At 40.7% G+C, this 24,429-nt stretch overlaps 1 protein-coding gene and 1 long non-coding RNA gene across 19 annotated transcripts in view; one reads left to right on the top strand and one right to left on the bottom strand.

Moving 5' to 3' along the window:
* Positions 1–24,429, bottom strand: part of CC2D2A (coiled-coil and C2 domain containing 2A) — a 137,612-nt gene that overhangs the window by 58,454 nt on the left and 54,729 nt on the right. For 17 of the 18 annotated variants that reach the window (XR_012331936.1, XR_012331935.1, XM_073805077.1 and 14 more), the window contains 7 exons: positions 22,658–22,867; positions 21,824–21,898; positions 21,612–21,718; positions 16,703–16,843; positions 13,245–13,401; positions 12,041–12,276; positions 1,933–2,110 (listed from right to left, as the gene is read on the bottom strand). Coding sequence is in view for 16 of the 18 variants with exons in the window: in XM_073805077.1 (XP_073661178.1) it covers positions 1,933–2,110; positions 12,041–12,276; positions 13,245–13,401; positions 16,703–16,843; positions 21,612–21,718; positions 21,824–21,898; positions 22,658–22,867 (1,104 nt within the window). In the remaining 2 variants the exon portion in view is untranslated. The remainder of the gene's footprint in view (positions 1–1,932; positions 2,111–12,040; positions 12,277–13,244; positions 13,402–16,702; positions 16,844–21,611; positions 21,719–21,823; positions 21,899–22,657; positions 22,868–24,429) is intronic. The other variant, XM_033856860.2, reaches the window with a different exon arrangement.
* LOC109548856 (uncharacterized) overlaps positions 16,838–24,429 on the top strand; it is a 103,284-nt gene continuing 95,692 nt past the window's right edge. The window contains exons 1-2 of the long non-coding RNA XR_012331942.1: positions 16,838–19,524; positions 22,517–22,664. This is a non-coding gene — a long non-coding RNA (uncharacterized lncRNA). The remainder of the gene's footprint in view (positions 19,525–22,516; positions 22,665–24,429) is intronic.

The raw sequence follows: 24,429 nt of genomic DNA, 5'->3' as shown, positions 1-24,429 counted from the left end.
AATCAGATGGGTTCTTGCATAATTATATGAGTGACTGGACTAAGCCTAGCACTAAACTTTCCAGAAAAACATTTTTCCGTTTTGTAGCTATCAATGCTGTTATCAGCACAGCAAAGGAATTTGGCCTGAGTCATGATGCCAGGTGCTTTGTACATGAGGATCACCCTCAGCCCTCACCACCCCGAGATCAGGGATGAAAGGAGAAGGACAAAATTGCCACAGTCTCTGGAAAGCCCCAAACCCAGGTGGTTGACCTTGCGTGCCCAGTGCTGACCGGTTCAGGGTCACCATCTCATTTCTTGGCATCCCTACTTCATTCTGAGCATTTCTACTGTGCTTCCTTCCCACTGTCAAAATAACCCCCTATCTTAGCTGTTTCAAACTTCCTCTACGAGTTTTAGAAGGTTTTCAACTACCTGAGTCTAGACAGGGGTTGATATTCAAAACGTTGAATGGCACTCACAGCCAAGTGCTAACCAATCACAAGAGCTGTTACTGTACAAGGGAACAGGGTCCTGGAGGCATTAACCTTGTTCAGACATACCCTTTAACTGGTCCATTGTAAGAAGGTCCAGAGGGTCTTGGAAGTGGGGTCTATGTGGCCAGGGTGGCATTTTGGGGGTCCAGGATGGAAACTCTTTGCTATTCAGTAGAGAAGTATTTAAATATTTTAATAATTACATAGCTGTAATTGTATCTGCAGACTTAATGTCAATTACAATCAGTGGGTAGTGGCAGCCTGGAGTACAGTGTTGAGAAGGATTCTGAAGTTATTTCCAGGCTCAGTGGGGGAAAATAGGGCATGATCAATTGTCATTTCTGGCAAGGGTGGTGGATAAGAATGAGAAATTTCTGCACAAGTGGTGGATGAGGATTAGTGATTTCTGCATGGGTGGTAGATGGCAAACAAAGGCACCTGTGCTACATATTTGCAAGCCTAAGTAACATGCCTATTAGTATCATAAAAGAGAATCTGTCAGCATCATAAGAGAGGTTTCGCCATAAGAACAGCAAGCCTAAGACACTGTAGTAGATTGAATAGTGTCCTCTAAAACTTCATGTCCACCTGGAACCACAGAATGTGACCTTATTTGGAAATAGGGTGTTTCCAGGTGTAATTAGTTAAAGATCCAGATGAGCGTATACTGGATTAGGGTGGGTCCTAAATCCAACGAGAGTGTCCTTCTAAGAGACCAAAAAGGACACACAGACAAGAGAAGGCCATGTGTAGATGGACGCAGAGATGGGAGTGATGCTACCGCAAGCCAAGGAACACCTGGAGTCACCAGGAGCTGAAGAGGCAGGAAAGGTTCTTCTCTAGAGATTTTGGAGGGAGCACAGCCCCACTGACACCTTGATTTCAGACTTCAGGGCCTCCAAAACAGTGAGAGAAAAAATGGCTGTTGTCTTAAGTCACCAGGTTTGTGGTGCTTCATTATGGCAGCCTTAGGAAACTAAAACAGACACAAATAAATATATTGCTAATGGTGGCATTTAGGCTAGTGGGGAGCTTTATTTATTTTGGGGGATCCTAGCACCTGTATCCCAACCCCCCATTATAACCACCTGTGATTATAGAAGTTGATTTCTCTGGTATATTATGCTAGGATCTTGGTACAGCGTGACGTTGAAGTTCTCCAATGAATGAGCCAGAGACCTCTCTACCGTCCCCCATCCTCCCTCATCCCCCCACCTCGTCTAGAGACACACACTTGAGCACTGTGGCCAGTTACTCTGCCAGCATTTTTAGGAGCCAAGTGGGGTAACAGATCTTTTCTGCCAAGACCTTAAGACGTGCCCAGGAAGAGCTGACCTTCTGTTCCCCTTGAGAATCTATCAGGACACCAGCATAGCCAATGGATGATTTAAAACCATCTCGCACCTGTGATGACCAAAAATTCTTGGGACAGTGACTATAATTAAAATATGTACCTGAAGTGTTAAACTCTCCGGCCAGTTGAATATTTTCAAGTTGAAAATCTGTCCAAAGTGAACACGGAAGTCGGCCCCAAGTGGCCGACTGTCGGTCCTGGACACTTCCTTGTTGTTGAAGGTCACCTTTAAATACAGCGAGCGCCTCTTGACGTCCTCCCTTCGCAAGACCTCCACCCTGCAGAGTGAGACCATTCACTGGTGGGTCAGTATTCATTTACTAAGTATAACTGGAGTGTTTGACAAATGGTCACTGACCAGAATAAGATACACTGGAGCTGGAGCTTCAGTCCCTTTAGCCTTCATTGAACCAAGGCAGTCATAGGTCTTGCAGCGCTTAATATAATAAATAGTATGTGTGATATGAAATAAGAGGCCCTGAAAAGGCCACAGGGGATTTAGAACTGTGCTAAAGCATCACTGTGCTACAGTCTCCTTAATTATTTCAAACAACCATTACATTTGTATCCCAAAGTTTAAAGTAAACAGAATTATATTATTTGTTAAATGGAGTCAGTTCAGACCATAAAGGCTAGTAGTGATTTATGTTTGGGGAGGATGTTTTAACCTATAAATATAATAGCATATTGTAGCAGTTGGGTCAACTCTGCTTTTCCAAGATCCAAGCTTATTCTTAACATTTTCCAATGGTGAGTCACTGCTCACTGGCTGCAGGGGATTAAGAAATGTTCCTTATTGTTAAAGGTCATTTGAATCCCAGTAGAACATAGGACGTATCCAGGCAAGCATATCACTTTTTTTTTTTTAAACATCTATATTGGAGTATAATTGCTTTACAATGGTGTGTTAGTTTCTGCTTTATAACAAAGTGAATCAGCTATACATATACATATACCCCCATATCTCCTCCCTCTTGCATCTCCCTCTCACCCTCCCTATCCCACCCCTCTAGGTGGTCACAAAGCACCGACCTGATCTCCTTGTGCAATGCAGCTCCTTCCCACTAGCCATCTATTTTACATTTGGTAGTGTATATAAGTCCATGCCACTCTCTCACTTCATCCCAGCTTACCCTTCCCCCTCCCCGTATCCTCAAGTCCATTCTTTACATCTGTGTCTTTATTCCTGTCCTGCCTCTAGTTTCTTCAGAACCATTTTTTTTGTTTTTTTGATTCCATATATATGTGTTAGCATACGGTATTTGTTTTTCTCTTTCTGACTTACTTGACTCTGTATGACAGACTCTAGGTCCATCCACCTCAATAAGTCAATTTCATTTCTTTTTATGGCTGAGTAATATTACATTGTATATATGTGCCACATCTTCTTTATCCATTCATCTGTCGATGGACACTTACATTGCTTCCATGTCCTGGTGTAAATATTGCTGCAATGAACATTGCGGCACGTCTCTTTTTGAATTATGGCTTTCTCAGGGGATATGCCCAGTAGTGGGATTGCTGGGTCATATGGTAGTTCTATTTGTAGTTTTTTAAGGAACCTCCATACTGTTATCCATAGTGGCTGTATTGATTTACATTCCCACCAACAGTGAAAGAGGGTTCCCTTTTCTCCACAATCTCTCCAGCATTTATTGTTTGTAGATTTTTTGATGATGGCCATTCTGACTGGTGTGAAGTGATACCTCATTGTAGTTTTGATTTGCATTTCTCCAAAGATTAGTGATGTTGAGCATTCTTTCATGTGTTTGTTGGCAATCTATATATATTCTTTGGAGAAATATCTATCTAGATCTTCTGCCCATTTTTGGATTGGGTTGTTTGTTTTTTTGGTATTGAGCTGCATGAGCTTCTTGTAAATTTTGGAGATTACTCCTTTGTCAGTTGCTTCATTTGCAAATATTTTCTCCCATTCTGAGGGTTGTCTTTTCATCTTGCTTATGGTTTCCTTTGCTGTGCAAAAGTTTTAAGTTTCATTAGGTCCCATTTGTTTATTTTTGTTTTAATTTCCATTTCCCTAGGAGGTGGGTCAAAAAGGATCTTGCTGTGATTTATGTCATAGAGTGTCCTGCCTATGTTTTCCTCTAAGAGTGTTATAGTGTCTGGCCTTACATTTAGGTCTTTAATCCAATTTGAGTTTATTTTTGTGTATGGTGTTAGGGAGTGTTCTAATTTCATTCTTTTACATGTAGCTGTTCAATTTTCCCAGCACCACTTACTGAAGACACTGTCTTTTCTCCATTGTACATTCTTGTCTCTTTTATCAAAAATAAGGTGACCATATGTGCATGGGTTTATCCCTGGGCTTTCTATACTGTTCCATTGATCAATATTTCTGTTTTTGTGCCAGTAACATATTGTCTTGATTAATGTAGCTCTGTAGTATAGTCCAAAGTCCAGAAGCCTGATTCCTGTAGCTCCATTTTTCTTTCTCAAGATTGCTTTGGCTGTTCGGGGTCTTTTGTGTTTCCATACAAATTGTGAAATTTTTTGTTCTAGTTCTGTGAAAAATGCCATTGGTAGTTTCATAGGGATTGCATTGAATTGGTAGACTGCTTTGGGTGCATAGTCATCTTCACAATGTTGATTCTTCCAATCCAAGAAAGAGAGTGGTATATCTCTCCATCTATTTGTATCATCTTTAATTTCTTTCAACAGTGTCTTATAGTTTTCTGCATACTGGTCTTTTGTCTCCTTAGCTAGGTTTATTCCTGGGTAGTTTATTCTTTTTGTTGCAGTGGTAAATGGGAGTGTTTCCTTAATTTCTCTTTCAGATTTTTCACCATTAGTGTATAGGAATGCAAGAGATTTCTGTGCATTAATGTTGTATCCTGCAACTTTACCAAATTCATTGATTAGCTCTAGTAGTTTTCTGGTAGCCTCTTTAGGATTCTCTATGTATGGTATCAAGTCATCTTCTGCAAACAGTGACAGCTTTACTTCTTCTTTTCCGATTTGGATTCCTTTTATTTCTATTTCTTGTCTGATTGCTGTGGCTAAAACTTCCAAAACTATGTTGAATAATAGTGGTGAGAGTGGGCCACCTTGTCTTGTTCCTGATCATAGTGGAAATGGTTTCATTTTGTCACCTTTGAGAACGATGTTGCCTGTGGGTTTGTCATATATGGCCTTTATTATGTTGAGGTAAGTTCTCTCTATGCCTACTTTCTGGAGAGTTTTCATCATAAATTGGTGTTGAATTTTGTCAAAAGCTTTTTCTGCATCTATTGAGGTGATCATATGGTTTTACTCCTTCAATTTGTTAATATGGTTTATCACATTGATTGATTTGTGTATATTGAAGAATCCTTGCATCGCTGGGATAAACCCCACTTGATCATGGTGTATGATCCTTTTAATGTGCTGTTGGATTCTGTTTGCTAGTATTTTGTTGAGGATTTTTGCATCTATGTTCATCAGTGATAATGGCCTGTAGTTTTCTTTCTTTGTGGCATCTTTGTCTGGTTTTGGTATCAGGGTGATAATGGCCTCGTAGAATGAGTTTGTGAGTGTTCCTCCCACTGCTATATTTTGGAAGAGTTTGAGAAGGATAGGTGTTTGCTCTTCTCTAAATGTTTGATAAAATTCACCTGCGAACCCATTTTGTCCTGGGCTTTTGTTTGTTGGAAGAGTTTTAATCAGAGTCTCAATTCTATTGCTTGTGATTGGTCTGTTTATATTTTCTGTTTCTTCCTGGTTCAGTCTCAGAAAGTTGTGCTTTTCTAAGAATTTGTCCATTTCTTCCAGGTTGTCCATTTTATTGGCATATAGTTGCTTGTAGTAATCTCTCATGATCCTATGTATTTCTGCAGTGTCAGTTGTCACTTCTTTTCATTTCTAATTCTATTGATTTGAGTCTTCTCCCTTTTTTCTTGATGAGTCTGGATAATGGTTTATCAATTTTGTTTATCTTCTCAAAGAACCAGCTTTTAGATTTATTGATCTTTACTATTGTTTCCTTCATTTCTTTTTCATTTATTTCTGATCTGATCTTTATTATTTCTTTTCTTCTGCTAACTTTTCATTTTTTTTATTGTTCTTTCTCTAATTGCTTTAGGTGTAAGGTTAGGTTGTTTATTTGAGATGTTTCTTGTTTCTTGAGGTAGGATTGTATTGCTATAAACTTCCCTCTTAGAACTGCTTTTGCTGCATCCCATAGGTTTGGGGTCATTGTGTTTTCATTGTCACTTGTTTCTATGTATTTTTTGTTTTCCTCTTTGATTTCTTCAGTGATCTCTTGGTTATTTAGTAGTGTATTGTTTTGCCTCCATGTGTTTGTATTTTTTACAGATTTTTTCCTGTAATTGATATCTAGTCTCATAGCATTATGGTCAGAAAATATACTTGATATGATTTCAATTTTCTTAAATTTACCAAGGCTTGATTTGTGACCCAAGATATGATCTATCCTGGAGAATGTTCCATGAGCACTTGAAAAGAAAGTGTATTCTGTTGTTTTTGGATGGAATGTCCTAAAAATATCAATTAAGCCCGTCTTGTTTAATGTATCATATAAAGCTTGTGTTTCCTTATTTATTTTTATTTTGGATGATCTGTCCATTGGTGAAAGTTGGGTTTTATAGTCCCCTACTATGAATGTGTTACTGTTGGTTTCCCCTTTTATGGCTGTTAGCATTTGCCTTATGTATTGAGTTGCTCCTATGTTGGGTTCATAAATATTTACAATTGTTATATCTTCTTCTTGGATTGATCCCTTGATCATTATGTAGTGTCCTTCTTTGTCTCTTGTAATTGTCTTTATTTTAAAGTCTATTTTGTATTATATGAGAATTGCTACTCCAGCTTTCGTCTGATTTCCATTTGCATGGAATATCTTTTTCCATCCCCTCACTTTCAGTCTGTATGTGTCCCTAGGTCTGAAATGGGTGTCTTGTAGACAGCATATATACAGGTCTTGTTTTTGTATTCATTCAGCCAGTCTATGTCTTTTGGTTGGAGCATTTAATCCACTTACATTTAAGGTAGTTATCGAAATGTATGTTCCTGTTACAATTTTCTTAATTGTTTTCGTTTCATTATTGTAGGTCTTTTCCTTCTCTTGTGTTTCCTTCCTAGAGAAGATCCTTTAGCATTTGTTGTAAAGCTGGTTTGGTGGTGCTGAATTCTCTTAGCTTTTGCTTGTCTGTAAGGGTTTTAATTTGTCTGTCGAATCTGAATGAGATAGAGTAGAATAATCTTGGTTGTAGGTTTTTCCCTTTCATCACTTTAAATATGTCCTGCCACTCCCTTCTGCCTTGCAGAGTTTCTGCTGAAAGATCAGCTGTTAACCTTATGGGGATTCCCTTGCATGTTGTTTTTCCCTTGCTGCTTTTAATATTTTTTCTTTGTATTTAATTTTTGATAGTTTAATTAATATGTGTCTTGATGTGTTCCTCCATGGATTTGTCCTGTATGAGACTCTCTGTGCTTCCTGGACTTGATTGACTATTTCCTTTCTCATATTAGGGAAGTTTTCAACTATAATCTCTTCAAATATTTTTTCAGTCCCTTTCTTTTTCTCTTCTTCTTCTGGGACCCCTATAATGTGCATGTTTGTGTGTTTAATGTTGTCCCAGAGGTCTCTGAGATTGTCCTGAATTCTTTTCATTCTTTTTTCTTTATTGGGCTCTGTGGTAATTATTTCCAGTATTTTATCTTCCAGGTCACTTATCCTTTCTTCTGCCTCAGTTATTCTTCTGTTGATTCCTTCTAGAGAATTGTTAATTTCATTTATTGTGTTGTTCACCATTGTTTGTTTCATCTTTAGTTCTTTTAGGTCCTTGTTACACTTTTCTTGTATTTTCTCCATTCTATTTCCAAGATTTTGGCTCATCTTTACTATCATTACTCTGAATTCTTTTTCAGGTAGACTGCTTATTTCCTTTTCATTTTTTTGGTGTGGTGGGCTTTTACCTTGCTTCTTCATCTACTGGGTTTTTCTCTGTCTTCTCATTTTGCTTAACTTACTGTGTCTGGGGTCACCTATTTGCAGGGCAGGTCATAGTTCCCATTGTTTTTGGTGTCTGCTCCCAGTGGCTAAGGTTGGTTCAGTGGGTTGTGTAGGCTTCCTGGTGGAGGGGACTGGTGCCTGTGTTCTGGTGGATGAGGCTGGATCTTGTCTTTCTCGTGGGCAGGACTGTATCCGGTGGTGTGTTTTGGGGTGTCTGTGACCTTATTATGCTTTTAGGCAGCCTCTCTGCTAATGCGGGGGGTTGTGTTCCTGTTTTGCTAGTTTTCTGGCGTAGGGTGTCAAGCACTGTAGCTTGCTGGTCATTGAGTGGAGCTGGGTCTTAGCAGTGAGATGGTGATCTCTGGGAGAGCTTTTGCCGTTTGATATTACATGGAGCCAGGAGTTCTCTGGTGGACCAATGTCCTGAACTCGGCTCTCCCAACTCAGAGGAACAGGCCTGACACCCGGCCAGAGCACCAAGACCCTGTCTGCCACATGGCTTAGAAGTAAATGGAAAAAAAGAGGAAACAAGGAATGAAATAAATAAATAAAATAAAATAAAAAGTTATTAAAGTAAAAAATAAAAAAGTAATAAAAAAGAGAAAAAAAGAAAATGAAAGAAAGAAAAAACAGAGCAACCAAACCAAAAAACAAATCCACCAATGATAACAAGTGCTAAAAACTATACTAAAAAAATAAAAAATAAAAAAGGACAGACAGAACCCTAGGACAAATGGTAAAAACAAACCTATACAGACAATATCACACAAAGAAGCGTACACATCTCACAAAAAGAGAAAAAGATATATATATTAAAAAAAAAGGAAGGGAGCAACCAAATCAATAAACAAATCTACCAGTGATAATAAGCTCTAAATACTAAACTAAAATAAATACAAAACCAGAAACAAATTAGATGCAGAACACAAACCCCAAGTCTACAGCTGCTCCCAAAGTCCACCGTCTCAATTTTGCAATGATTCGTTATCTATTCAGGTATTCCAGAGATGCAGGGTACATCAGGTTGACTGTGGAGATTTAATCTGCTGCTTCTGAGGCTGTTGGGAGAAATTTCCCTTTCTCTTCTTTGTTCACACAGCTCCTGGGGTTCAGCTTTGCATTTGGCCCCAAATTTAAATTTTGGCCTTTGCTTGTAGGTCTCCTGAGGGCGTCTGTTCTTCACCCAGACAGGAGGGGGTTAAAGGAGTGGCTGATTTGGAAGCTTTGGCTCACTCAGGCCGGGGGAGAGGGAGGGGTACGGATGCCGGGCGAGCCTGCAGCGGCAGAGGCCAGCGTGACGTTGCAACAGCCTGAGGCGCGCCCTGCGTTCTCCTGGGGAAGTTGTCCCTGGATCATAGGACACTGGCAGTGGCAGGCTGCACAGGCTCCCGGGAGGGGAGGTGTGGATAGTGACCTGTGCTCGTACACAGGCTTCTTGGTGGCTGCAACAGCAGCCTTAGCGTCTCATGCCCGTCTCTGGTGTCCGCGCTGGTAGCCACGGCTTGCACCCATCTCTGGAGCTCGTTTAGGCAGTGCTCTGAATCCCCTCTCCTCGTGCACCCCGAAACAATGGTCTCTTGCCTGTTAGGCAGTTCCAGACTTTTTCCCAGACTCCCTTCCGGCTAGATGTGGCGCACTAGCCCCCTTCAGGCTGTGTTCAGGCAGCCAACCCCAGTCCTGTCCCTGGTATCTGACCTCTGAAAACCGAGCCTCAGCTCCCAGCCCCCATCTGCCCCGGCGGGTGAGCAGACAAGCCTCTCAGGCTGGTGAGTGCTGGTTGGCACCAATCTTCTGTGTGGGAATCTCTCCACTTTGCCCTCCGCACCCCGTTGCTGCACTCTCCTCTGTGGCTCCGAAGCTTCCCCCCCATCACCCCCTGTCTCTACCAGTGAAGGGGCTTCCTAGTGTGTGGAAACCTTTCCTCCTTCACAGCTCCCTCCCAGAGGTGCAGGTCCTGTCCCTGTTCTTTTGTCTCTGTTTTTTCTTTTTTCTTTTGCCCTACCCAGGTATGTGTGGAGTTTCTTGCCTTTTGGGAAGTCTGAGGTCTTCTGCCAGCGTTCAGTAGGTGTTCTGTAGGAGTTGTTCCACATGTAGACGTATTTCTGATGTATTTGTGGGGAGGAAGGTGATCTCCACGTTTTACTCCTCTGCCATCTTGAAGGTCTCTCGAAGCATATCATTCTTATAGCCACGAAGTTAAAAAAACCAAAACCTTCAAGAGCGGTCTTTAATTTTATTGTACATATTTGCAGAGATGCCCACTACAAATTCCAGTTATTGATTAAGCCAATAGCAACTCAAGTTTGTTAAGGAAATTAAAAGGTTAGAACATAAAAATCTAAAACACACTCAGGGTTTTTTGGGTTGTAGTTGTTTTTCTTTTTTATATTATGATGTATAGACACAACATAACACTTATCATTGTGACTATTTTTAAGTATACCATTCAGTGGCATTAAGTGCATTCACAATGTTGTGCAACCAACACCACTATCCTTCTCTAGAATGTTTTCATCATCCCAAATAGAAATTCTGTACTCATTAAATTGAGTGGGTAGTTTTAACTTTCTACCTCTCCATAATTTAGGCCCATCCCAGGCATGAAATTGCTCAGTTGACTTGAATTTTTTTTTTTTTCTATAAAAGACATTTAACAACAAATCTTGAGAAATATCCAAGACCCCCAAAGACTTCATTCAGGGTTTTTAAAAGGCTTATTCCCAATACTGCAACCTCATGCCACCAACAGACCTAAAACACCTCCGTCTTCTGCATGGCCCTCTTTGACCTGATGGCCTGATGAAGAGGGTGGCTTATAATCATTGGCTTGGGGCAATCTGGTTTATAGTCCCCAAGCCTAGTGAAAACTCAGAAACTTCAGACTGAGGTATACATTCTTGGTCAAAATGGGACTCACCATAAAGGATTGTAAAATCAAGCCTAAATTTTCCCTTTAAAAAACATGCTCAAAGTCACATATTTTGAATGTTCATAACAAAGTTATACGGTATGGTATTTGTGGCCTGAAAGTAGCTAATTTAGTGCTGGGGAACAGTTTACTTATGTATAGCATCTGAATGCTACGAAGTTGAGAGAATACATGAAAATGCACAGGGAGCTACGGTGTAGAAGTAAGTTATTAGCATATTAATAGAAGTTTGAAACTAAGAAGATTGTGGGGTCTTATAAAGACATCCTGGTTAACCCCTGCATCCTAATATCTCTGATGCTGACTTCTCACTTTCTATGGTGGAGTATTGAAGATTCAAGTCTGAGATATTCCCTGTGTTCATGATAGGTCTTCTGGGTACTGGAGTATTAGGCCTGGGATCTGGTGGTAATAATTATTTCAATATATTTCCTTTAGTAGATAACAGTATGGTTTAACATGCATCAGAATCACCTGGAAACCTTGTGAAAACACAGTTTTCTGGGCCCTAACCCAGAATTTCTGATTCAGCAGGTCTCAGGAGAACCTGAGAATTTCCAACAAGTTCTCCAGGGATGCTGATGGTGCTGGTCCTGGGGTTACACTTTGAGACCCATCTCTGTAAAGTATAGGAAAGAAATAAATAGCAAACTTAAAATATTTTTATTAAATTACAAATTTCTAAAAAAAAGATGAACATATATATGTGTGTTTATGAACTTATTATATGTATAGATTTATAAACGTTATATAACTTTTAGGGATCACGTATGAATGACTAGAGATGTAATTCTACCAGATCTGGAGGGCCTCAGATGGCCTCAGATGGCCTTGACTTTATCTCAAACTATAGGGAATATCCACAGTTCCTTTGGGAGGCTCTGTGAGGCCTTCAAAGACAGCAGGTGGCCTAGGAGCAGCTGAAATCAAGGGCCAAGGAGAGATCTGGGTATCTGTGCCAGGGACAGGGGGTGTGCCAGCAGTGGACAAAAAAGATACACTGAGGTTACAGATAAAGACTCCGAACTAGAAGCCATGCAGGCAGGCACTGTGCAGAGTGTCCCCTACAGGCAGCTTCTGGTAATGAGCTCCTGAGTGGCCAATGGCGATGCGTTGGGCGGGTGAACCATATGAAATCGCCAAAATCGGGACAAATACCTGCAATTTCATATCGTCCAACCTAATAAATATCTACAGAGACTTCATGATTCTCCTGATCATTCCATGTCAGTCAGGAGATGTACATTCCACATGGTGCAGTGTGTGTGTCACATGTCAACCTCAGTTATGTTTGGAGCATCTGCTCACCTGGGACACTGGTCGTTGGGTGTCACATTCCCCGCAAGGCTCAACTCTGGGACCAGCGTGGGCTCCCCGGGCCTCCTCCGGCTCTGGGCTGCTCTCTCCCTCACCTGTTGCTCTATCACAGCCCGATCTGTGGGCTCTGGAGGGACAGGTTTCACAGGCTCCTCCCCGGGATCTGGCTCCTTCATCTCATCAGGATGTTCTTCGACTGCTTGTTTGTTTTTCTTCTTTTTGGCCCTCTGTTGGGTAAGAGGCAACCTTATGTCAAACAGGAATTTTGGAATTTCTTTAAAAAGCACAGTCTTCAGAATCAGATAGACGTGGATGCAAACCCACCTCCACCTCAACCAGCTGTGTGCACTCAGGCAGCTCACTAAGCCATTTGACCTGTCCATGCCTCAGTTTTCTCGTCTACAAAGTGGGAACAATTACAGGAAACTTTTTCCAGGTCTCTTGAAATGAGGTAATGTCTGGAAAGAACTTACCACAGTGCCTGGTCCCTAGAGAGAGCTTAAAAAAGTTAACTATTCATCTGCTCATTAGTATTGGCTCTAAAGACCGAGGATACATCTCTTTTTGGCTGCACACGCAGCATGCGGGAGTTCCCCAACCAGGAATCGAACCTGTGCCCCCTGCGGTGGAAGCACAGAGTCTTAACCACTGGACCACCAGGGAAATCCCAAGGATACATCTTGAAATTAAAGTAAGGCTTGTGAATACAACTGACACTGCAGGTCACCTTGATCTATTACTTATTGTCCCTGGATTACTTATTACTTATTGTCCCAGTTTTGCAAGGTATAAAGTTATATAATTTTCTGGGGGAAGCCCAGAAGCACCAATACCCTACATTAGATAGGGTAAGCCATGTAAAATAGTAAAATACGTATCACAGAGCTTGACAGGCACATGAGCGATTACCAGGTTATTGCTGGTTCATTCAAACAGCCCCAGGATGATACAGAGAACTATTTTTGGAAAAACCTTTCTCTGGTATCAGCAGGCTGGGTGGCTTTTTCAACAAGTGCATTAATCAGTTCATTCTCTCATCCTTTTGTCCCCTAGCGAGGGGGCTGGGAGGGAGACAGAGCACAGCAGGCAGGGGACCCCAGTCTGTGTGCCCAGTTTCCCTCCTCCTGTCTCAAGGTGCCTCTACCCAGACCCTTCCTGTCCCCCAGGTCAGCTCTGTTCAAGGCTGTTTACAGACCTGGGCTTTCTTCCAGGCTTTCCACTGCTGCTGTGCACGTCTGTATTCCTCGATCTTCTGTTCGTACTCTTCCATGTGCTCTTCCAACAATTCACTTATCTCGGCCTGAATTTCTGCTTCATATGCTTCTTCATCAGCTTTCTGGTCAACTTTTTCCCTTTAAAATAATTTATAGCACCTTAGTTATTTCTTGAAATTAAGTGATAGAGTAGTAATAGCAGCAAATACCTGTATTGGGCTTGTGTGTGGCAGCTCCTCTCCTACAAGCTTTGCACAGGTGAGCTCACAACCGTGTGAGGCAGATACTGTTACCTTCAGCATTTTATACACTAGGAGACTGCAGCACAGAGAGGTTAAGTAACTTTCCCAAGAACACACAGCTGGTGGATGGAAGAGCTGGAATATGAGCCCAATCTGTTTACACTAAGCCACAAAGCCACGCTGAGTTAGATGATCCAGATGGCACCCTGACACAGTGCCTGCAAATTCTCAGCTGACAGAGGCAGCAGTTTCATTGTAGTTATTTTGTTAATTCTTCAGGTCTCTGAGGAACCACTTCATTATGCTGCTACCAAATCCCTGAAGCTACTTTTTTGACTTTGGATTGACAATTTGAATTTTTCTTTGATGATTCTGCTGACAGTGCATTAATGTTCAGCCTGACCCAGAGCAGTGCTTCCCGCAGTGTGTTCTGTAGAGTTCTGGTTCTATGAGGTGCCCTCCAAAAAAAGGTGCTGTGGCCAAATCAACACAAGATTGAACAAATGTGAAGTTTCCATGTTGCTTTGTAAAGGGCTTTGCAGAGCCCTTTACATGCGGATGGGCAGTGTGACTCCCCAGGAGGGTGAGGGAGGGCAAGCATGGTATCCAGCACATCCCACCCAGCACTTCAGAGTTGTTTCAACCCATCCCCTGTGCTTATCTCCTAATGCGATCAGTATGGTCTGGCCTGCAAGTTCTACTCTCCTAAAGTTCCAGCTCCTTTTTAGAGAAACTTAGCCTAGAGCTGACCAATGTTTGCATATGTACACGTGTGGCCTGGTGGGTTAGCAGTTAACAGGCCCCCAAGGCGCAGACTCTTACAAAGCTACTACTGAAGAAATCACTTGGGAAACACCTGAAATTTATAAACATCAGAGAAATTTGGCCCCCAAGTTATGTTCCATCTCTGATATATATTCATTCGCTTTTCTCCTTGTTAATCAGAGGCATGAATAAACTAGTTGAAATTTAAATATTTTTGCAGGAAGAAATAATGCTGTATCATAAGGTAGCTAGATGAATCAAGAATGTGAAGAAAGGGCACTCCAAAAGAATTTAGGACACAGCTACTTATGGGTGGAAGTGATGTGAAGTATCACAAAAAGGAAGTTTGTAACCTAGAGGTGACCTTAACGGTAAATTTCCTATAAATTTTTGTTTATCCTAAACTTAAGGAAGGAAGGAGAAAACAATCTTGTAACTATTTATGTTCTGCTTCTGGATGGAAGGGATGGCCTGGAAGATGGAATATGGAAGCCAAAACACTGGGATTTCTGGAAGACATCCACGATTTCTGTGGTACAGACTATCTGAATTTGTTTTTATATTATATTATATATTTTATATTAATTGAGCAGATACTACATGGCAGGTGTGCTGTCTGGGACCAGATACCCAGTGGTGACAAGATCCCTGCCCTCATAAAGCACAGTCTTGTGTTTGTCCTGGAAACTGCAGAATGTTTTCTCAGTTTTATGATAATTACAACCCCCCAGCATCACAATTTGCAGCTATCTTTGGCTAAAAACTGACTGTTTTCAAAGCACAGTATCAGATAATTGCCCTCATGTGTCACTTTTCCTGTAGATGTATGGGCACATCACTTATGCAGATGAAACAAACAGGAAGGGACCAAAACCAGCAGCAGCGATGCTCTTGAATTAATAGGCAGAACATGGTTGTGTTGTGATAACTGTACTCTTAATTATGTACCAAAGTCTAGTCAGTTCAACTGCATAAATATTATCAAAGCATACTTTCTCCACACCACACACAAAGATCAATTCCAAATTGAATTTGGAATTTGAAAGATTAATCTTCATTAATATGAAGATTACAGGAGACAATATAGTAGTATATCTACTTGATTCAGGGGAAGGATTTCTTCAAACAAAAAGCACTGATCAGAAAAGAAAAGACTAATATATTCTACCTCTTTAAAATTAAGAATTACTATTCTTCAAAAAGCAGCAAACTACTAAAAAGACAACTACAGAAGATTTCTGCAACACACATCGACAAAGGTCTCATGTTCAGGATATATACCAAACTTCTACAAATAATGGAAAAGATAAAAGGACAAACAATCCAGTTCAAAAATTGGCAAAAGTCTTGAACAGACACTTTGAAAAAGAGGAATTCAAAATGGCCAATTCATGCATAAGAAATATAAATTAAAACACGCCATCCGATTGGCAAAATGTGAATGTTTGACAACATCAGGTGATAGGGCTGATATGGGTGACGTGGACCCATAGGAACACTGGTCAAACTGAAAGTCAGCACAAACACTCTGGAAAAGTGTCTGCAACCAGCGTATAAGTATTTGGAGAAGCACATCCCCTAAGACTCGACAATTCCACTTCCAGGTATATTTCTGGAAAACTTAGGCACACGTACCCTAAAAAGACACATACAAAAACGTCTATAAAAGTGCCGTCTGATTTCATTGTCTGTGTCCCCTTCACTCCCAAACTGGAAGCTCTGGGAGGAAAGAGATGATGTTTATCTCCTTCATCAGCGTAGCCCAAGAGTCTAGCACAACGCATGACAGAGTGGGCACTTAAGAAATGATGAATTGTACTTGAAAACTGAGTAACATTTTTATAACAATTTTGAGAAATACAATTCATTCTTTTAAAATGTAAAAAAAAAAAAAAGAAGTGCTGTCTATAACAGCTGAAAAATGGAATCAACTCAAATGTCAATCAACAGTAAAATAGACAAATTTTGTTATATTCATATAATGAGGTGTTATAGAGCAAAGAGAATTAACTACAACTGTGTGCCGAAAAGGAGATGATCTCCAGTGGTATTGAAGAAAAGAAACAGGTGTGTGTTCACTAAAGCATACACACAATATACTTTCACTTATGGAAAAGTCAGATACAGGCAATATTAGACTAAGTGTTAGAGATTACACATAGATGGCAAAGCTATTAACTAAAAGCAAGGAAACGCTGATCATAAAAGTCAAGAAAATGGTTACTTCTGGGACAGAGGAAATGTAATTGGGGTTAGGAACATGGGGGATGCTCAGATACTAGTAATGTTCTAGCTCTTAACTTGGGGAGTTGCACATGGTTATTCATTTGTAATTATTATTTTTAAAATTATTTAAAAAATTGTATCTATGTTTAATACATTTCCCCCATGCATGATATAACCCAATAAAACAATTTTTGAAAAAAGCCTACTTTCTCAAAACAAGTTTCAAGGGTGTATTTGTAAACCTCTGGAACTCTCGAAGGGATTTCATCTCTTTCCAGACTTTTATGATGGTCTTAAGCAATGTTCGATCTTTTTCTTGTTCAGCATCACGCAGTTTTCTTGTTTGCCTACAAGATATAATACATGGATATATATTTAAAAGTTATTTAGGTGTGTTTGCAAATTAGGAAAAGAAACTAATAATGCTATAGTGATTGTATAGTTAATTTCACAGCTATGATATTTCTTTAGTACTAGAAAACCAAAAATATGAATGCAAATTTGAAGTCAATAGGATGCTGGTCTGTTTTTATAGGTTATTTGATTTTGTTTTCTCTAGTAGAATCTGACTTCAATTAAACTAAATTACCATTTAAAATTCTCATTAATACTGTGCAATCTTAAACAGCCACTTTTGAAATTATAAAAATAAGGGGCCCAGTAAACGTAGTTCTCATGGACTAAACTATGATAAACAGGAAATTATGTTGCTGCCCCAGTTAACAAGTATATTAAAGTCTGCCTGTGTTAACACTAGTCACCAGTCCTACCTTTAGGAGATGAAGTAATGTTACTACATCCCTTGGTGAGTTTTCAGTGCTGACTAGATTAGCGATATTTCTGGCTTGCTTTGAAGAGGCTTCTTTTGAAAATGCTTTCATTGTGATTGATATTATTTAAAGTGTTTGGGAATTATGTAATGCCTTACTTTAAGCCCCCTCTACAAATAATAGCCAAATGTACTCTATTATGCCATTAGTTAGTTAATTAATTAGATTTTTTTTTTCTTGAGCAAGTATCAGGTGTCATTCCAGGGGATTCAGAAGTGGTTCCTAGGAGATAGTAGGTGTCTCTGTTCTCAGGGAGTTTATAGCTTGGCTCAGGAGACAGACACATAGATAAATGACTGACAGAGTGCCCTAGGAAACCATAGGCACAGTGTTTCATGAATCATCACCTCCTGAACTCCAGAAGGAAGGCCTGTGTCTGGAAGTTGGTTGTACTTGTGATGACTTAGTCTGGAGATGGTGCAGAGAAACACAGAGGTCTAGGTTTCTGATCATTCAGTTGGTGTCATGGAAAAGGAAGCTGGTAGAAGCTGATGGCCAGTTAGTGGTTGGGTAGCCAAGATTTGGGACTCTCGGAAGACCTTAGAAAAGCTAGGAGGCAATGAACTAGAATAAGAAACATTCTTCTTGAGGAGCAGTAAAGCATTCTGGTTAAGGGCACAGATGTGGGAACCAAGATACCCAGATTTAAATCTTGGTTCTAGCCGGCCTTGGGCAAACTATTTTACTTCTCCATGCCTTATCTGAAAGTAGAGATGATAACAGAATTTATTTCACAGGGTTGTTGGGAGGAGTAAACGAGTTAATTAATACTAGAACCATGTCTGACATCTGGTAAGTGGTCCACAAATATTATCTGTCATTACCTAGTGATCTGTTCTTCTCTTATGCCTTTAGCAGCTATCTCTCCTGCCTCCTTTAAAAAACACTGCAATATAAAATTATTTTACGAGTTATATGACACCTTAAGCCTTTCTGATATATTTTCTACTTCCTTTTTTAGTCCCTGACAAGATAGTTTCTCAGAAATGCTAAAAAGAACGCTTAGCAAGTAAAATTTGACCTATGAGCTAGAGAAGCAAAGAATCACGAAAGAATATTTAATTAGATTGTTGCCAGACTATGGAGGAAGAGGAAAAGGCAACTATGATTAGGGAGCTGGGTTACACTTTTCTTTTTCTTTTTAAATCTATTTATTTATTCTTGGCTGTGTTGGGTCTTAGTTTCTGTACGAGGGCTTTCTCTAGTTGTGGCGAGCGGGGGCCACTCTTCATCACGGTGCACGGGCCTCTCACCATCGTGGCCTCTCTTGTTGCGGAGCACAAGCTCCAGACGCACAGGCTCAGTAGTTGTGGCTCAGGGGCCCAGTTGCTCCGCGGCATGTGGGATCTTCCCAGACCAAGGCTCGAACCCATGTCCCCTGCATAGGCAGGCAGATTCTCAACCACTGCGCCACCAGGGACGCCCAAGGGTAACACTTTTCTGAAGCCTGATGTAGATGGGGTCTGGAGTGTGGAAAGGAGTCCAGCCCAGAGGTGAAACTTTGGGAGCCACATTGGCATCTAGATGATATTTAAAACCACAGGACTGGATTCATCTCAGGAGAAAATGCAGATTAACAAAAGATTAAAAATAAAAAAATCCTGGGAGGAACTCTGAACATTTAGAAGCTGGGCAAAGAAGGAAGATTAGGCAAAGGATAGTGGGAAGGACAGGTGGCCGAAGAGGGGTGAGGGCGTCTGAGAGAGGGTGGTGTGTGGCACCCTGTGGGGACAGTGCCCAATGCCAAGTACCAGGGGGGCTGAGAGGTCCCCTTCTGCTTAGCAACACGGAGGTTCCCCAGGACTGTGGCAAGATCAGCCTCAGGGCAAAGGTGGGCGCAGGAAAGAGGCTAGACTGGACAGTGAAGGGGAGCGGAGGGAGTAGAGACAGCAGTACTTACCAAATTTACATTTAAAATACTTATTAGTAAATATTTGCCAGAAGTTTGGCTGTGAAGGGAAATACAGGGATAAAGTGGTAGCTGGATGGGGATCTGAGATCCTAGACTTGTTATTTGTTCAAGATTGAGCATATGTGAGGGTGAAGATCCAGGAGAGGGTTAAATAAAGTGTTCCCCTGTATTGCACGAACACCCATGTTTCCTTTCTTAATACAGCCTGGTTCCAGTGCAGAGGACGAGCAATGTGGTCATGATGCCACTTACGGAAAATAAGATGGAAAATGCGTCACTGGCTGAGGTTAGCTGCCCCAACCTGGGACCTATCAGATACCCAGGGGTGGGCTCCAAGGCAGCTGGCTCATCAGCAGCTCCCAGGGGGCTTCAGGGAACAGGTCCGCTTGATGAGATATCCAGGAACAGACCATCTGCTTAGAATTTGCTTTTCCACCATGTGAAAAGTCAGTAAAGGACTAAAATCCACTCTTTCACTGCATCAGAAATGCTGAATCTCAGTGGTTTCCATCTCCAGGGGTGGCAGGATGTTTGCAATGGGTCTGCGATCCATGGGTCCACCTGGCATGGTCTGTAGGACTCACACACGATTCTGCTACTGTTTCTCAAATACTGATTAATAAATGCAATTCCATATCAAACCTTCATTGTATCCAGAGTAGCTTTTTGTCACTTTTTCTTACTCAGTGTATACTAAAACAAAAATTACTTTCACGAGGAGGAGGCAATGTGCTTTTCTTTTAACATAAATAAGAATTTTCATTTTTAAACATACTCCTCACACTTTTACAACTATAGTATACAAACATCACTAATTTTCACTTTGGTAGGAGAATTTCCAACTCAAGGGCAGATTGTGAAGAGAAAAGTATACATTTAAATTCCTTGAATAGATAACTAATAAGGACCTACTGGATAGCACAGGGAACTCTACTTAATACTCTGTAATGATCTATATGGGAAAACAATCTGAAAAAGAGTGGATATATGTATATGTGTAACTGATTCACTTTGCTGTACAGCAGAAAATAACATGACATTGTAAATCAACTATACTCCAATAAAAATTAAAAATGATAAACCTCTTGATTTATTAATTCCTGTTCTAAGAATTTATTCTGTGGAAATACTTATACAGGTACGCAAATATATACATACAGGAGTGTTAGAGTACAACTTAAAGTAATAAAAAATAGGAATAATACAAATACCTATTAATGGGGAATGTAAAATCTATATAATGTCAGCTCTTAAACAATGATATAGACCTAGATGTACTATGATAGGAAAAGGTCTCAGATGCATTTTACATAAAAAAGCAAGCTGCAAGGTGGTAAATGCAATGTGATTCTTTAAAAAAGTAAAATGTATACACATAAACACATCTGTGTATATATATGTATACACACATGTATATATATGTGGAAGAACTAGCAAAAAACTGTTACCCATGATTTTCCCTGAGAAATAGGACTCTAGAATAAATGTTCACATTCTACATTGTATGTTTCCTTATTGTTTGGCAATGATCAGGGTTTTAATTTTTGAATTTTAATTATGAAAAATTTCAAGATATAGAAGAGCACATATAATAAATAATATGACACTTACTAACATTTTTTCACATTTACTCAGAATTTTTGTTTGTTTGTTTTGCAATGTTAGAGTTCCATTTGAAGACCTCTCCATTCCATCCCCTTCTCTCCCTCCCTGGAGGAAGAAACTGGCATGTGTGTCTTTTCCGTCTGTATGTAACACACATGTGCGTACTTGGAACACATGAGTATTGTTTCAGATGCTCTTTAGGGCTTGTGACCTGTATCACACAGCAAGTGTCCTCTTACAACTGATTTTTTTATTCAACACTATTTTATCCACGATATACGCAGATCTAATTTGGTCCTTCTCACTGTGGGAGGGACGTTCATTTAAAGATTGAAGCAGATGGGTTCATTCTGGTGTGGGGTTATCTCTAGCTTCTTACTCTTGTAAGTGATGCTGTGAAATGCTTGCACACATGTCCAGTGCACATGTGCACACAGCTCCTTGGAGTACATGTGTCTGAAGCAGAATTGCCGGGTCCTAGTCTGCTGGCATTTTCAACTCCTTGCTCGTCTCTGGACAGGCTGCTCTCTGAAGTGGTGGCTGTAGCAATATTTGTTTACACTAGCAGAGTGTGCAAGTTACCCTATTCCCCCTGTGCGCCCTCCCGTCTTCTTTCATTTCTTGGACTTCAAATTTGGTGTTAATATGATCGACATATATCGTTATTTCATTTGGCTTAATGTATGCAGTGCATTCAGAAAAACTCTGAAAAAATAAACTCTCAATGTGTACAGGGGAAAAAAAGCAGTAGTTATAGATTTTACTCACCGAATTTCAGATTTATACTCATTGATGGTTTTTTGGGTTGTTTCAAGAGACTTAGGAGTTTTTGCTGGGTTAAGGCCCATCTGAACAGCATTTCTTAGAGCTTGGAGCTAGAAAAGATATGGATACAAGATCTGAGTTAGAAGCTCTACTCCTTACTACAAGTGATGGGCTTGGACCCACCCACTTCTCCAGGGCAAAATGATGTCAGCAACCTGTGAAGGGATGTGCAAGCATCCAGCCGTCTCCATGCTTTCACTGAAGTGAATTTTGACAGACAGCTGTTGCTTCTATTAAAAAAAAAAAAAAAAAGGGAATAATAAAGAACTGTGTGTGTCCATCCTTGTTCTGTGGCCCAGACCCAGCTGCTCATGACAGATGCTACTTTTACTCTACTGTCTCAGAAACAAGTTTTCTTTCAAGGTGGGGTGGGGGTCTCTCTGGGGCCTGGACATATAACGACATTCTTGTGATATAAAGAGAGCATAAAATTATAGACCTATAGGAGGAGATATTGTGGCGTTATCTCTTATTTGGGTAGTAAGGTTTTAAAGTCAGGGCAAAAGTTGTCTATAGTCAAAACTACCCATGGAGATCCCACGGGACAGTGTCACATTAGAAGTAAATCCAAAATGGGTAGACATTTCCTTACGTTGAAACAACTGACTTGTTTAGGTACCATGTTAGGGTAAATTACATATAACAATGAGAATGTCTCTAAGGACACAGAGATTCTCAGGCCATGAATGGTCTCATCATATGAGATCACGTAAGCAAGACACAGCTACCCACTGCCAGTGGGCGAGATCCCTTGCTCTGTTTGCAGGAATCGTTCTTTCAACCAAGTGTGTGCCACTGAATTTGTACAGGTTAAATGTACATGGTTGTATCCTTTCTTTTGCCTCTAGGTAGGTCAACACATCGTATCCTAGACAGAGGGAACATGAAGGAAGCACACGAGCATTTGCTGCTAGAAGGTATTTTTGTTGTTTGGGCTCCTCAGGAGAACCAACCCCCTCAACAATTGGCATGGAAGAGATCACGGGTACCTTGTCGGTAAGAAATTGTGCCTTGTGTCTCTGGCGTCTTGCAAGGTACTGGTCATATAACTGGGCCAGTTTGGCTGCCAAAACATGCTCTCGGCTAAAACAGGGATGATGTGTGAAGATTAACCCCAAAATATCAATGTCCAGTTGGAAATGTCCAGGAGGGTCTCCAGATCCAATCAAATGCTGACTTCTGTGGATGTATTTTACTGCCTGCCAAAGAGAGCAGAGTGTAGGGGAAACACAGTTAAAGCACTTCCTAGATACTGATCTGATGTGCAATGGGAAAAGTCAGATGCAAAATATTTCCTACCCTAATCAAGCCAGGAGAACCTTGCTCCATTCCCTGTTCCTTGGGGTTTTAGGGGCCTGCCCTTTTCTGAACACTTGAAAAGTAAAATGAAGGACAAGGAGTGAGAAAAGAAATCATTTCAATCTTGTTTTCCTAGGTCTTTTAGGGTTTATCTCTACTGAGTCATTGCCCTAATCTTTGTCATGCGACTATCCCATTTCCTGGAAATCTTGGGCTTTGCAGCTGGTGACCTTGAAATTCTTTTAATGAGAGAAGCATAGATTCTAATCCAAACTGATCATTATTTGGATCATAGATATACTCTCCACGTGGAGAAGTTTTTAGTTTGTAGACAACAGCCAGAGAGTAACATACTGAACCGAGCTTCAGGCGGGCACCTAGTTTTCCTGGGAAGAAGAAAGTCAGTCTGCAAAATAACAGAGGAAGAGACAGTTGGGGCAGCTCAGTGTGTAGAAAACAGGAGTGGAAGTTTCCACTGGGACTTTCCTGGATCACTTGGTGTACAGTGTATCAGATAAATCTCTGTTTTTCTTCCTTAAACTCATCAAGATATTCTATGTTGATCACTGCTGCTTGTAGGTGACTAGTTTTGGAGGTTGCAGAGCTCCAAGGTGGGGAGGACACCTTTTTGATTTTGTGTCTTCATGTTCTCTCCTTGTCATAGACATTGACTACAGTCAGGATGTGGGGTTTGACACAATTCACTCGATCCTCCCCTTTGCAGAGAGGAGTTTTTGGAAGCTATTTATGTTATCTAGAAAAGATTATGTGGCCCAAATGTATTATTTATAAGTTATGAGGTAAATTGGAAGCTGCAAATATTCTAGTCAGAAGTGAAGGATCTATCCGATGTTAATTGCGGGTCACGTGTTCAGGAATCTCTTCATTTAATTCGTCTTCATGGTATTATGTAAAGATGCTGAACTGGGGTCAGAAGCCTTGGATTCTAGCTGTGGCTCCACCTCTAACTTGCTCTGGAACCTTGGGCAAGTCACTACACATCTCCGTGCCTCTATCTCTTTATCGTACAAATGGGAGGCTGAGGAAAAAGATCCAGCTGGCATTTTGTAGGTCACTAGGCATCATATAAAGCACTTCACACATATCACCTGGTCCATTCTGTTAGGGAACTGCTGGCCATTAGACAAGAGCCCATGCTTGGGCCCTGGAAGGGGTCCCCCTTCCTGCAACAATTCCATAGAGATTTTTGGTTGCCTACAACGTAGTGAGGCCTGTCTGCGAGCAGCAATAGATTGAAAGGGGAAAAATGGGGTGTGATCTTTATAACTTGGGGCAGGAAGGATGAAGTCTGAGATGTGCAGAGGGAGGGATGGAAACTGGAAGAGGGGGCTCCAGAGTTAGAATCCTGCATCACAAGATCCTAACATTCTCCCCGTCAGACTAAGTATGGAAAACAGGCCACACTGTGTGTATGTATATGTATACATGTCCAAAAATGTAT

Source organism: Tursiops truncatus, chromosome 5 (assembly GCF_011762595.2).
Source record: "Tursiops truncatus isolate mTurTru1 chromosome 5, mTurTru1.mat.Y, whole genome shotgun sequence".
Taxonomy (NCBI): Eukaryota; Metazoa; Chordata; class Mammalia; order Artiodactyla; family Delphinidae; genus Tursiops; species Tursiops truncatus.
Note: the sequence above shows the minus strand (reverse complement) of the source record. Positions and strands in the feature narration are given on the sequence as shown.